We start from the raw sequence: 14,073 nt of genomic DNA on the forward strand, positions 1-14,073 counted from the left end.
GCCTGGTGTCTGCTCCAGAGGGACAAAATGTCCCTCCCTGCTCCTACTCTCAGCCTGCAGCTGACCCAGGACACCTGATTTCAATGACTGCGCCAGATGGGAAACAGGCCTGAGGGGTCCAAGGCATGCAGCAAGCCAGCCCTTGGGGAATTAGGTGCTATGGACGCTTCCTGCCACGTCATGGAACCTAGGACACAGGGGCCCACCCACCAGCGTCATGGAAGGAAAGAGCCTCTCCTGAAGTCCCCCCTCCAGAGGCTCAGGACCTCTTCTAAGAAAAGTCAGAGCCTGAGAGCAGGGTGGGGGTAATTCACAGTCTCCAGGGTTCTTTGTCCAAGGCCCTGAGCTCTCCTGCAGACTCCATTTCCTGCCTCTGCCTAGTCCTTTTGAGTGCTTAGAAGACAGTAACTCCCAGCTGGCTGGGCTCTCAGGATGCTCCAGCAGAAGAGAGTAGCCTTCAAATGTAGCAATATGGTTTGAGGTTAGACTTCTGAAATGATTTCTTCAACAAGCAAAACATGAGAATGGAGAGTATACAGCATCTCTCTTAAGGATAAAAAAAAATAATAGGAATCAATATCAAGAATAAATCAGATGCTTCAGGTATCGTTAATGGTATCACATTTAATCTTACAGTAATCAAAAAAAATAAGTATTGTTATCCTCAGTATATAGAAAGAAGAAACCAAGACCCCGAGACATATGTCTGTGCAGGTTCACTACAGCTGTGAATGGCAGAGCCACGTGAATGTGTACTTTGTCCTCTTTCCAATGCTGCTGCTTCCCCTGAACAAAGTGCCTGAAACCCACAGAAGAGAGGTTTTCAACGTGTCAGGGGTTGAAGATTTAGCTCAATGATAGAGTACTTCCCTAGCAAGCATGAGACCCTGGCCTCAGTCCCCAGTACTCAAAAAATAAAAACAAAAAAGAAATAAATCAAAACCCACAATGCCCCAGAGCCTTGTTTTGCACAAAGCGATCTCTTGAGGTTTTATCTAGCATGTCTGGGGGACTGTCCATCTCCACTGTTTTAGAATAGTGGCTATCTCATGCCTGCTGAGAGAGAATGAGGTGAGTTTTATTTGTAAGCCCTGAGTTGGGAGCAAATGGAAGGATCTTTTCATGGATCTCAGAATGGCAGGCAAAAATCTGGGAATTAAACCAAGGACTTCTCCAGGTCCCCTAGCAGCACCCTGGGTTGTGAGCTCTCAGAGCTTACGGCTCCCTGGGTCTCCTCTAGGGGCTTGGCTTTCATCATTTGTCACCCGAGGAGGTGGCTTGGGTCATCTCTCTGATGTCCTCTTCATCAGCTTTAAGAAACTGGGAGCTTCCAGACACCTAGTAAAAAACCTGTCAAGTTACAAGGGATTATGCTGTTCCTCTCTCCTCTCTCTCTGGAGGGTGGGAGAATGTAGAGTAGGAAGATTTCTGAAGAGGAGCCCTTCACTCTTTAGAAGGCACCGAGAGAGGCAGATGGATCTGGAAGGTGGCGTGAGTGAAGGCTGGAGACCTGAGAACCCCAGCCTGTGGCTTGGCGCTCCAGGATTCGCAGAGCCCTCCTCCCCCACCCCCTATCCCCCAGGCTGTGGCTAGCTCCTGGATTCTTGGCTGCATGTAAGTGAGGATGGGCCGTGGAACAAAACAGCCCTTGACCTCGAGGTTCTCGAGGACTGAGATTTCTGGCCACTGGGGAATTACAGGCCCTCACCTACACATGCCTTCCATTTGTTCCCCTTCCATTTTTAATTAGAATATTCAGTCCCAGGAAATCTGTTTTCCACCGGAACAGTCTTAGAGAAGGTTTGCTGGAGGAATTTCCTTATCTATTTCTCAGCCGGAAAAGCTGTGGGTGGAGGTGAATGTGGTGTGTGTGTGTGTGTGTGTGTGTGTGTGTGTGTGTGTGTTACACGCACACACACAAACACAGTGAGGGACACTTGGAACAAAGATTTGTCCCCATGGGTGCTGGGTGTCTGTACCATGTAGGAGGTGGAGTTATGGTAGGGCATGAGCCACACACACAGTATGAAGCCAGCTTTCTGGGAGCAGAAACCTTCAGTGTTGGAAAGCCTGGTTCACTTGTCAATTGCATGGAAGGAAAATGCTGACATTTGTAATCCAACAATTATACTGTTTTACACACCACTTTCAGCGCAGGGTAGGGACAAGACATGCACCGTGGGAAAGGTCTGTGACTCTTTGTGAGCTAGGCTGTTTGTATGCTTGTGTGTATTGAGGGCAGAGAAATGAGTTCCTGTGAAGATGTGTGTAAGGAGGCCTAGAAGGCCATGGTTCGGTCCTGGGCCTTCAAAGTTCTTGAGACATGATTCTGTCTCTTCCACGCCCCAGAATCAAATTGTCCCGATTCTGTAGAGAAAAACAGAGTCTGTCAGATCTGGAAAACGTTAAACAGATACAGGGAGCAGATAGCAGAGTATGCGCCAAGAGATCCTCAAGGTTGGCAGAAGGGGATTTCATTTCTTTCAGGGGGCACCCTGGGTCAAGGGAAAGAGGACGACCGGGAGAACAGGGTCGAGAGAGGAATGAATAGGGACTAACAGCTGCTTTCTTTTTACACAGAGCTAGAATAGGTGGGAAAGGTTGCTATACGCAGTACCCCACGGAAATTGGAGATTCTAGTCCTATCTGTTCCTGCAGCGCGTCAGCTCTGGGAAAGACAAGGCTGTCACACCGAGGCCCAGAGCTGGCAACATACTCCACTCCTGGTTTTGATACCCACCAACCCTTCTTCCCTGGTCCTCCACTGTTCCAAGTCCAGAGCTAACGCCCTCGAGCGGCCACCGAGCGTAAAACCCGGGGCGGATCTTCACGCCTTTCGGAACGGAGTCAGAGGGCACCTCGGAGGAGGTGGCCAGCCTGGGTGAGCCGGTGGCGTGCGAGTCCACCGCCACCCGTGGCGCACGGGCCGAGAGGGTCACGTCTTCCATAGTCTGGACGAACCTAGCCGTGGAGCTCCGCAGCCCTTCCAGGCAGGGGCCTCGTGAGCGATTGGGGTGTGCGGGGCGGCGGCCGTGCCCTCGGGGCGGCTCCGGGCGGCGGCGGCCAGTCCAGGGCTGCAGTGCAGCGCGTGGCCGGCAGTGGGCGCAGCAGTGACAGTGGCCGTGGCGCTCGGCGGCGGGCGGGCGGCGCCGGCGGTGCCCCGGGCGCACACACACATACACACACTCATACACGCACGCACGCACACACATACATACACACACACACACACACACTCTCTCTCCGCCTCGTACACACTCACACACGCTCCGGCGCGCACACGCGGCGCGCAGGCCAGAGGGAGGAGGCTCCGCGCGGCTCGGCGGCGGCGGCAGCGTGCTCCGCGGGCGGCCGGGAGGGCTGGCGGGCGGCCCCCGCTCCCCGGCTCCGCGGCTCGGTGCAGCCCGCGCGGCCCCCGCCCTCGGACCCGCCCCCGGGGGTCGCCCGGCCCCATGCCCTGCAGCGGCGGCAGAGCAGCGCGCGGTCGCAGGCGGCTCTGAGGAGCCCGGAGGGAGCCGGCGACGAGGGGACCATGTACCGGGACCCGGAGGCTGCCAGCCCAGGTAAGCGCGGCCCCGCGCGGGCTGGGGCGCCCCGCACCGGCGGGCAGGATGGCTGCAGCGCCTGGTCGCCGTCTCGGAGCCCCAGCCTAAGGCTGCTGTCGGCTGGAGCCGCACGAATTGCACCCCTTCCCACCAGGGTCATCCCAGCCCCGGGGGCGTGGGTTCTAGAGGCAGAGACTCAGACTCAGACCCCGCAGTCGGGACGTTGCTAGGCTGGATGCCCGGGGCCGGGTTCGCAGTGTCCCCACAAGGACCTCCTCCCCCCCCCCCAGCAGCCCAAGGACAACGTGTGTGGTGGAGCGAGGCGCTGCTGTCCCCGTGGGAGCCGGGCAGTGCCTTCAGAGGTACCCCCTGCTCCCCAACATCGGTGCCCTGGGGATGTCAGTGTTGGGGGACCTCGGGGCAAGGAGGATCCTGGCAGCTTTCTGCCAAGATTGTGGGCACAGGAGCGGAGTGTCATCTGTGGTGCCAACTGTGAATTGAGAGGGCTCCAGGGGGCAAGTGGGAATCTGGTGCAACGGCGCGGGGGTAGAGGCGTCTGGGGGGTGGGGAACCGCAAGAGCGGTGAAGGGGAGGCAGGGGTACTTGAAGAGAAATCTCAGCGGCTGATGACAATGGGGGTAGCCGGAAAATGTTCTCCTGGGCTTGGGGAGGGGAACGCAAAGAACACCAAACTCACTCCAGTCCTACCAGGGAGGGTGGGGAAGGGGGCCGCACCCCTTTGCCTTTCTGAAAGGGAGTGGCCTGGGAGCCCACTGTCGGCTTAGCATCCTTATAGCAAGCATCCTTAGAGCCCAAGCCAGGAATCTCTCCTCCTTCCTCGGGAAATTGCTCTGCCATTTCCTCCTTGGCTCCTGACGCCTCCCCCACGCAGTGCCCACCTGTAGACAGGTCCCCTGCAGCTCCTGTCCAGGCTCAGTTCCAGCTCCTACCTGGGATACTCCTTCAGACCCAGAAGAACCCCTACCCCCCTTTTCCTAGTTCAGCCTCCTTGCCTCTGGGGTTTCTGTTTCTGGGCTAGGCTGAGAGCAGGGGCTCCAGCCTAAGACCTGCTCCTACAAGAGTCTCTGGATTCCCTGCTGTGGGCCCTGGGGGAGGCAGATGCTGTGAGAAAGACCAGCCCTGAAACCCTCCCCAGAAGGAGACTCAAGCCCCCAAGCTCTGCACAGCATGCTGGTAGACACTGGCTTTGACCCTTTGTGCCCAGTCCACACTCGCTGTTTTCTCTCGAGGGGCACTCCAAGTCCACTGAGGTTGGCCTACTGGGTGGCAGACGTTGTACTCACTCGGGACTTGGGTCTGAGCCTCAGTCTCCTCTGAAGCTACATGTCCTTCTCTGAATGTCCTCTAGGTGTGGGCTGAAGGGACATTACCTTTGAGGGCCCCTTTCCTCATCTGTCTGAACCCAGGTCACCTAGCCTGACATTGTTTCCCCAGGGAAAGCCCACTTCCTACACTTGGACCAAAGGCAGGGGCATCTTTTTGCTTGGTTCATGCTCAGCAACCAAGTTCAGAGCCCAGCTCAGGAGTGAGGGAGGAAGGGAGTGCAGTGGGGGCAGTCTCCATTGCTGTTAGGTCACTGGCCTGGGACCATGCTTCCACCCACCCACTCTTATCCTCTGATACTTGGGCACTGTGGCTTTACCATTCCTCCAGGCACCTCTGTCCTCTCCACAGAGGCCAACTTGATGTGCTTGGCATCTTCTGGGCAAAGGGCCTGGATTCCACAGCTGTTCCTGACAGGCTGGCAGCCTCTGAACCTTTCCCTTCCTGTCTACCTATCTTGCCCCTTGAAAAAGTCCAGGATCCACCAATGCCTGTGGCAAAGCTGGTTCTGACTGTGAAGGAAGCTGGTGAGGTTTCCTTCTCTCTTGTGTGGGCACTGGGCTGGTGGAAACAAAAATAGGTTGTAGCAGCTAAGGTATGTTTGGATCCTGCTCCTTTGGGATCTCTGGGAGCCTTTTGTGATCCTTAGTGTCACTACCCACTTCCTAGAATCCCTCTAGCTCCATGTCACTCCCATCCCTAGCAGCTTACTCAAAGTCCTCCAGGCTCTGCTACCCACAGCTAAGGCCCTATGTCCCCCATTTCTAACCACCCACAACTCCCCTTTGCCTGGCACCAGGTAGGAGTGAGATATGCAAATTAATTCCTGTGTGACTCAGACCAGTCCTTCATCTCCCCTCCATTCCCACAGGAGCCAGTACCTCTTTCAGCCTGGTCTCCTCATCCACCCTTCTCAGGAACACCTGTGGCCCACTGTTACCCTATTAAAAACCAAACAAATAAAAGATGCCTTATGCTCTTCTGTTTATCATGCCCCAGGCCAGTTCCAGAGGGTTCCTATGGCGTTCTCTCTCCCTTTGCTCGCTCACTCTGCAGGTCCCCATAGGGCTCATCTTAAGACTAAGACTTTACCTGATGGGTGCTCTTCCCTTCCCACCTGGTCCCTGGCCCGCGGGCACTATTACTCCTGTTATTATAAAGAAAGGGGCCATGGAAGAGCACAGGAGCCAGATGGAGAATGCAGACCTGTTTCTTCCCATGCACACCCATGAGCTTCTACTCCAGACTGCCCAGCCACCTCTACCCTACACCTTCAGCCTCCTCTGTCCTCTCTCTCCCATCCTTTATCCTCTGCATCCCAAAGCTGCCCTGGCCTGCCTCCTTAGTCCATCTCTCTGACTGCCCGTCCCCAGGCTGGGCAGGGCTTCAGCAGGCCTGCAGGGGTCAGCGTTGCAGTGGGCAGGCGGGACAGGCAGGACAGCAGTGGGAAGGAGGAGGAAGGGAAAAGTGACCTTGCGGTGAGCTAGTGAGCAAGGCCAAAGAGAAGGGCTGGGAGGGAGAGGTCAGGTCCCGAGGGCTTCCTACTCAGTCAGCAGGCTCCTGGGACTTAGTTAGTCCCACTGGACAGCAGTGTCTGAAGCCTCCATCTGTCCCACCTGTTAGCGGGCTCTGTCCCCTACAGACACTCCATCAGGCAGGTCATTCCTTAGGGACAAAGGGGGCAGAGTTATATATATCATATAGGGCAGAGGGCCTTGGTATGGCAAGGTAATTGTCTAGATCTCCCATCTACTCCCTGGGCACAACTTAGGGGCAGAGTCTGATGAAGGGGTTGGTGTGAAGCTGGAGTTAGGACTAAAAGAACAGATTAAGTTTATGGTATGAGGACCATAGATGGGGCCAGGGCCAAGGCTAGGTGATGTGGAAATCCAGCAAAGACAGACCATCCCACAATTTCCCTGACGACTGCTCTCCAAAGGACATTCCTCGTCTAGCTAACCCTATCTGCACAGGCTCCATTTGCTGTTGTGCCTGTGTCCTGGGCTCGGGGCAGAGGTTAGTCCTTCAGAATACTTGGTCCCTCCAACAGATAGGACAGGGATGGAGTCTGAGGATGAGTAAGTCTAACAGTGGGTAAGGAGAGGATGACCTTTGGGTATAGGGACCCCTCTAAGCTATAGAGTTGTTGAGGAGACAGACCTCACACTGACTCTGGTCTGTGCTGTTCTGTGGCCTTGTAGGGACAGCTTGACCATCAGGCTAGGTGTTTATGAACCCAAGGATGGAGAAAAGAGATGGTCCTGAAGCCTCTCCTTGATGGTAGGGGTGCCAGAGAAGGATGGATCATGGTGATAGGCCAGCTTGTGGTAGGTGGTGGGGAGGGGCAGGGGAAAGCTAGCAGGCAGAGGACCAGGTGCTTATCAAGTAAGTGAAGACGGGTCTTTGGGCAGCTGGTCCTGGTCCTAGCTGACCCACAGGCTCCAAGGGCAACAGAGCAAGGGCCCTCCAGCCCTGATATTGAAGCATGCCATGGGGGAAGGGCAAAGGAGGAACATGTGGTCCCCTCCTCTCCACCCACCCCTCTATTCTCTCAGGGACTTTGAATTCTTATTGAATCTGATGGACCGTTTTCAATAACTGCTTTCCCCAGGGGAGTGAGGTCCAGAACAGCAGGGAGTGCTGGCTGGGAGGCTTAGTCCTGAGTGGAGGAGGAGAAGTTGGTTCCATGGGCTCCTAGGAGACACTGGGATATCCCAGGTGGGCACAGTCATCTCTATGTGTAGTCCCCATTCCATGGTCAGTGCCCACAGGTGGCACTCGTGGCCAATGAGGTCAGCTTTCTCTATCAGGGCAGTCACTGCTCTGGCCAGGTGCCGGAGCCAGCCTGTGCCAGGCTAAGCCTGGGTACCCTTCTACCTTGCCAGGGAACCCCAGCCAGTGGTGCCAAGCGAATTGTGCCAGTTCCATGGACATGGAGGTGCTGACCTTCAGGCAGCAGGGGGTAGCCCTGCTGGTCTCTGTCCAATTTGCCTCTGGAGGCCCAAGCTTTGTCTCACCCAGCAGAATTCCCTGAGGGTTGGAACAGAGTTGGCAGACAGCATGGAACCTGTGGAAGGGACTGGAGAGAGCCCAGCATCTATGCCTGCATTCCGACCCGTTGGTAGGAAGGTGGGCTGGCTCATCAGCTACTCAGGAAGGCTTGGCAGCTTCTACCTAGAAGGGGCCCTTGGGAAAGGTGTGTCACCCTGGGTGGTTGGGCCTGAAACTGAGTTATGTGGTAGGCTGGGATGTTTGGAGAATTGGTATATCCACGTGATAGAGCATGTGGGGCTCGAGTGAGGGGGAAGGGGAAGACAGGGTGGTGGGAGAAGCCTGGTGGCTGTGTGTACCTACATGTGTGCGTGTACGGGCGGCAGCTGGCTGGCCGTAATAGCTGTGCTCATCCGAGTGCCGAGTGCTGAGTGCCCTGCCCGCTGTAAACAGCAGCTAATGAGTGTATTCATAGCGAGGTGCATTGAGGTGCATGGGGAGCTGTGACGGAAAGCTTTGGGGAGGGCACCTCCCCCGGCCCTGTACTCAGCCTGTCAGGGCTCTCTAGGGATCCTGCCTGCCCCCTGCCACACCCTCAACCTGCCAACTTGGCTACCTCAGAGGCTTCCATCTTCAGGGAGCAGGGCCTCCCCTAGCTGTAAGCATGCATGGGTGTGGACATGGGATGGCTGTGGGAGTATTCTGTATACAGATACAAGGTTACCGTGATGGTGTGTGTGTGTGTGTGTGTGTGTGTGTGTGTGTGTGTGTGTGTGTGTTTAGCTGGGTTAAACTGAACTCATCTGTGTGTTAGTGACTCTGTCTGATTCTATGCATGTGTGTTTGCACCCCTCCCCAAGACCCAAAGAGAAGGACTGTACTTTGTACCAGTAGTTATCCTGACAGTGACAGAACCAAACATATTGTCAGAACAGTGTTATGCTTCTGGCCCTGCTCCTTCCAGTGTCCTTGGAGTTTGGGAGGATGAGGGCTTCTGGGGCTGCTTGATGGAGAGAAAGGGGTGACCCTGTTCTTCCCAGTGGAGAAGGCAGAAGGGAGGGTCTGAGTCTCTGCTCCAATAAGCTTCCATAGCTACTGTTTGCATCAGCAAAAAAGGGGGCCTCTGGCTTGTGCACCTCCAGGATCCCCAGGAAAAGAGAAGAGGGGTGCCAATGAGTCTGTTCTAACTGGTTAGTGGTGTGTGCACCTCCTTCCTGCCAGGGCTGGGTAAGTGAGAAAGGGGTGCCTGCGTGAAGCCCCAAACAGGGTAGCAGAGGAGAGAGCTGTGTGGCTAATGTGTCCAATTAAATTACTTCAAACCCTGCCGCGGCAGCTGCTCCCGGTGGGGCTCTGGGTACAAATTGGATCCGTCTCATTACTATGGGATAGTGTCAGCAGGGCCAGAGAGCTGTTGCTGACTTGGCCAGCCCAGAGCAGGCCCTCTCGTGCTCTGCCCAATCTGAGTACACCAGAGCCCCCTAGAGGAGTTGCTCATCAAAACATCCCATGGGGTCTCTAGGCCCAGAGAGATATTAGGGTTCCCTATCTTTCCCATGCCTGGCCCTATGTGTAACAGACCCAGGACCCCTCTGAGCCCCTGGTTTCTTCCTTTAGGAATGGAGTAGGTTGTGCTTTGCAGGGTGTGTAGCTTAAGGAATTCCTTCACTGCTCCCCCAACACCTCCCCACCACTAATATTAGCAGAAGCACTGTAGTAGCAACCTCTTGTTTGCAGAGCACTCAGTATATGCTAGGCACCTTACATGTGTGCTACCAGGGATGCCTTTGCTAAAGACAGGGCCCTAGACCCACCTGCTGTCCTTGCAAGCTCCTGAAGAGGTAATTGTTGCTGTCTCGCTCTTCCCCTGCTGCCTCAGTTTCTTCCTCTGTGAAATGGGCATGAGGATGCTTCTTTGTTTCTGGGTGACTGGAGGATGAAGAGAGATGAGGCAGAAAAAGTTGTCATCCCAGAGCTTCGCACATAGTAAACACTCGTGGTATGGAAGGGCAGCTGTTATCAACATTACCCCGTTCTGAGAGATTGATGTGTGGGATGGGGGTTCTGGAAGCTCCGGGAAGGACATGTATGCCACTTCCTTTGTGGAAGGCTTTGGGGATGATTTCACCGAGGCCATGGTCATCAGTAGCTGTCAAGATAACACAGATTTTGGGGGTTCTGGCTGTGTGATAGACGCTCTTCTGAGCATGTAACATGTCCATCATCAGTACACCCTGGCAGGGACTTGCAATTAGAAGTCCATTCGGGGTTGCAGCCTTGCTGCAGGATCCAAGAACTTTGGGTGTAGAGCATTGGGTCTTGAAGGCCGAAGAAGAGCTTGCCGTAGGAAGAAGCACAGGCCAGCCATTTGGCACTGGGAGCAAGCACACGGAGGTGCAGGGGCCTGAGAGGTCTTGGCCAGTAGAGACAGTGCCTGAACTTGGCTGGAAGGGAGAGTCTGGGGAGCGGTCGTCCAGAGTGAGGCTTGGGAAGGTAAATTGGGCCAGATTAGGAAAGGCCTGGCTTCAGAAATTATAGAATGGGGCTATTGACAGGCAGAGCAAGGCTTCGTGTATTCCAGGCTGGCCTGGAACTTCTACCATAGCCAAAGGGGACCTTGGGCTTCTGGTCTGCTTGCCTTTACCTCCACATGCTGGGATTATAGGTTTATACCACTACACTCAGGTTATGAAATGCCAAGGATTGAACCCAGGGCCCTGTGCATGCTAGCCCAAAGTCCTGCCAACCAAGCTACACCCCCAGTTTTGTTTTGTTTTCGTAAGGTAATGGAAGCCTTTTGAACAGATCACTGTAAAGAACTGTAACGGTGTGGCAGTGTGGGAGATGGGAAGCTTGGCAGCAAGCTGGCAATGGAGTTAGAGTCTCCCCAGGGAACATACCTGCCCAGCTCTGTCTCAGGCTTCCTACCTCATCACCCGAATAGGGTTGAGCCCAAGGCCTTAAGTTTTCCGGATTCCGCTGACCTGGGTCTTGGCCTCAGCAAACTGGTGGAAGGAAGTGGGCAGTCAGATGGTAGCCAGTGTGGATGGGCATCAGTGAAGAACCTGAGAGGACCTTCTAGCACTGGGGTAATTAGAAAAGGCCTCTCAGAGATGGGTGGGGAGCCAAGGTGAGTGCTATATAGGCGATACTGCTAATGATTAGTTCTGTACCCCACCCCTCACTTTGGGCTTCAGGGTAAGGCCATAGCAGGAACCATGGAACTCACACTCATGCTGCAAAGTCTGAGCCCCAGAGTCTTAACAGAGCTAAACTGTCTCCATGACAACTGGGCAAGCTACTCCACCCCATGCCCACGGCCCCTGGTACAGGGGCCCATTTCCAACAGGGTCTGGATATATCTTCCTATTTCCCTTGAGAACAGACATCCCAGGGCAAACAGCTTTACACTGAGGTGCTGGAAGTACACATACATGTGTTGGCATTTGAGTCTATGTGCCCATTCACGCATGTGTGTGTGTGTGTGTGTGTGTGTGTGTGTGTGTGTGTGTGTGTGTGACCTTATTTTCTAGGTTGTGTAGGTGAGGGAACTGAGGACTAGAGAGCTTGAGGATCTTGGCTGGATTATTCCACAAATCAGGATAAAGAGTTTGAGTCATTCTTAGTCCATAGGCTGGGTGGTAACCACTGAGCTATGCTGCCTAACACTTCCCTTGTCCTACTAGGATCCCAGCCAGCCTGTCTCTCAGTCCATTTCTCAGAAGGGAGTGCTTAGAGTTGGCTTGGCTGCAGAGTCGGACTCAGAGGGTGTCCCAGCACCTTCGTTAGTGCTTAGGGCTGTCCCCTGTAAACCCTGTATTCTCCAGTCCCTGTGAATGGAGTAGAGGTCCCTTTCTATCTTGTTTTCATTCTTCTCCAGGCAAAGAGGAGGGATCCTCTTGCTAGAGGATCTGGGGGAAAGGGGAGGAGCCCCTCACTTACTGCTTGGCACCTGCCAGCCTGGGAGGAGCCCAGTGAATTGTCTATGTGGCCCTCCCCAACCTCATTCCTCCCTCTCCAGCCCCCGCCTGGTTGGGGAGGTGCGAAGAGAGCGATTTCACAGCCTGTCAGCTGAGGCCTAAAAATACCCAGAACTCTGAGATGTTTGGGCAGGGGGAGGAGAGCGTAGGGACCAGGGATGGGGTGGAGGGGTGCAGTTAAAACTCAGCCAGAGGGGCCCTGGTGGTACCATCACCCTGCTTGGGAGTAAGGACTAGACCCTCTGTTCCCATGTCCCCCCTCTGTCTCATTTGTGGAAATGACTAAGGGGGGGGTTGCTGGCATCCTTGGGGGTGTGAGCTATGACAGCCAGAACCAAGGGAAGACTTGGTCTTTGGTAGGAATCATAGACCCTAAGCCCCCCAGAACCTCATGCTGATGCCTCTTCCTCCTTTTCCACCCCCAAGTTGGCTGGCGTCTTCAGGCCGTGGGAGCCAGGCTGTGCCTGAGCCTGCTTCCTTCCTGGAGAAGGTGCCTGCTTCTGCTAGAGGAGAGGCGTGAGGAAGGCAGTGGGGATGGGGGTGCCAGCAGGTGTATGGTGTGACGTGCCAGCCACCCAGGCACTAGAGGGAAGGAGAGGAGAGAGGGTGTGGTGGCCCACATCACTACCACGTGGCTATGCACTGCAGCATGGCACAAGGTCTCCACAAACCAGCCAGAACCTAGAAGGGTGTGTGTGTGTGTGTGTGTGTGTGTGTGTGTGTGTGTGTGTGTGTGATGTGTGTGCCTAAGCACATACCAGAGTTGGCCTCTTCTTGGTACTGGAATACTTGTGGGCATATGTGACCCAGTATGGCTGTTCCAGGTAGATACTGATTAAGAACTGATTAACAGGTAAAGAAGGATAAGTCACATGCAGGGAAATGACCAAGAGAGTGCAGAATGGCAGGCAGACCACTGGGGCTCTGGATCAAAATCAATCAGATTCTGGGCTTGGGGTGGGGGATGGCTCGGTTGGTAAAGTGCTTGCCTTGAAAGCAAAGGACCTGAGTTCAATCCCAAAATACACATTTAAAAACAAAATCCTGACACAGTGGTACACCCTTGTAATCTTAGCAGTGGGCAGGAAGAGACAGGAGGATTCCTGAGCTTGCCAGCCAGCTAGCCCAGCCACCTTGGTGAGCTCTAGGCCAGTGAGAGATCCTGTTTCAAAAAAAGACAAAACAAACCAAGGTAGAGCTGATGTGATGGCTCCATGGGAAAAGACACCTGCCACCAAGCGTAATCCTGTGTTCAACCTTGGGACTCACATGATGGCAGGAAAGAAAAGCTACCACAAGCTGTCCTCTGACCTCCACATGCTTGTTATGGTGCCTGCACACCCCTCAAACAAAATAAATAATAAAGATGTAAAAAACAAAAACAAACAAACAAACAAAACAGGGTGGGCAGCTCCTGAGGAACATCATCCATGGTTGTCCTCTGGCCTCCACAGCTTATGCGCGCACGCGCGCACACACACACACACACACACACACACACACACACACACACACACACAATGTACTAGCACACACATAGGCTCCTGCACAGGTAGACACACAAGTGATGGGGTTCAGATCCCAGACCTGCTGTGTACTGATTCTCTTTGTGACTTTCGGTAGCTTAACCTTGCAGTGCTTCCATTCCTGTTTGTGAAATGGAGAGAACAGTGCTGACTCTGGGGATCTGGGTATGAAAACCACCTAGAACTGTGTTTCTCGGCAAGTCGGCACCAGGCATGGTATCTGGTCCCTACTCTTAGATGTTACAGGTGAGAAGCCCCAGAGAAGGCAAATGACCTACCTGAAGTCACACAGTAAGTGGCTGAGCTAAGACTAGAACCTAGGCTGCATACAGTGCCTAGAAATGGGACTTCTGAATGTGGAATCTCGTAAGAGTGCTCCCATGCCTGGCGGTGGCGCACGCCTTTAATCCCAGCATTCGGGAGGCAGAGCCAGGCGGATCTCTGTGAGTTCCAGGCCAGCTGGTCTACAGAACGAGATCCAGGACAGGCACCAAAACTACACAGAGAAACCCTGTCTCAAAAAACAAACAAACAAACAAACAAACAAACAAGAGTGCTCCCTTTTATGCAGCAAGAAAAACTTCAGTCCCATTGGCATTTTGGGTCTAGATTTTCAGAGCTGGGAACTCAGATAGCACCATAGTGAAGGGATCTTCTCAATGGTGGCCTCAGCATGGCTGGCTGGCCACC

The 14,073-nt window shown here is 54.3% G+C and overlaps 1 protein-coding gene across 1 annotated transcript in view; it reads left to right on the forward strand.

Annotated features, from left to right (window-relative positions):
* The first annotated feature begins 3,237 nt into the window (after positions 1–3,237).
* The window catches only part of Syt7 (synaptotagmin 7), a 47,862-nt gene continuing 37,026 nt past the window's right edge, over positions 3,238–14,073 (forward strand). The window contains exon 1 of the mRNA XM_036178171.1: positions 3,238–3,563. Coding sequence (XP_036034064.1) covers positions 3,533–3,563 — 31 coding nt within the window. The 5' untranslated portion in view covers positions 3,238–3,532. The remainder of the gene's footprint in view (positions 3,564–14,073) is intronic.

Source organism: Onychomys torridus, chromosome 1 (genome assembly GCF_903995425.1).
Source record: "Onychomys torridus chromosome 1, mOncTor1.1, whole genome shotgun sequence".
NCBI lineage: Eukaryota > Metazoa > Chordata > Mammalia > Rodentia > Cricetidae > Onychomys > Onychomys torridus.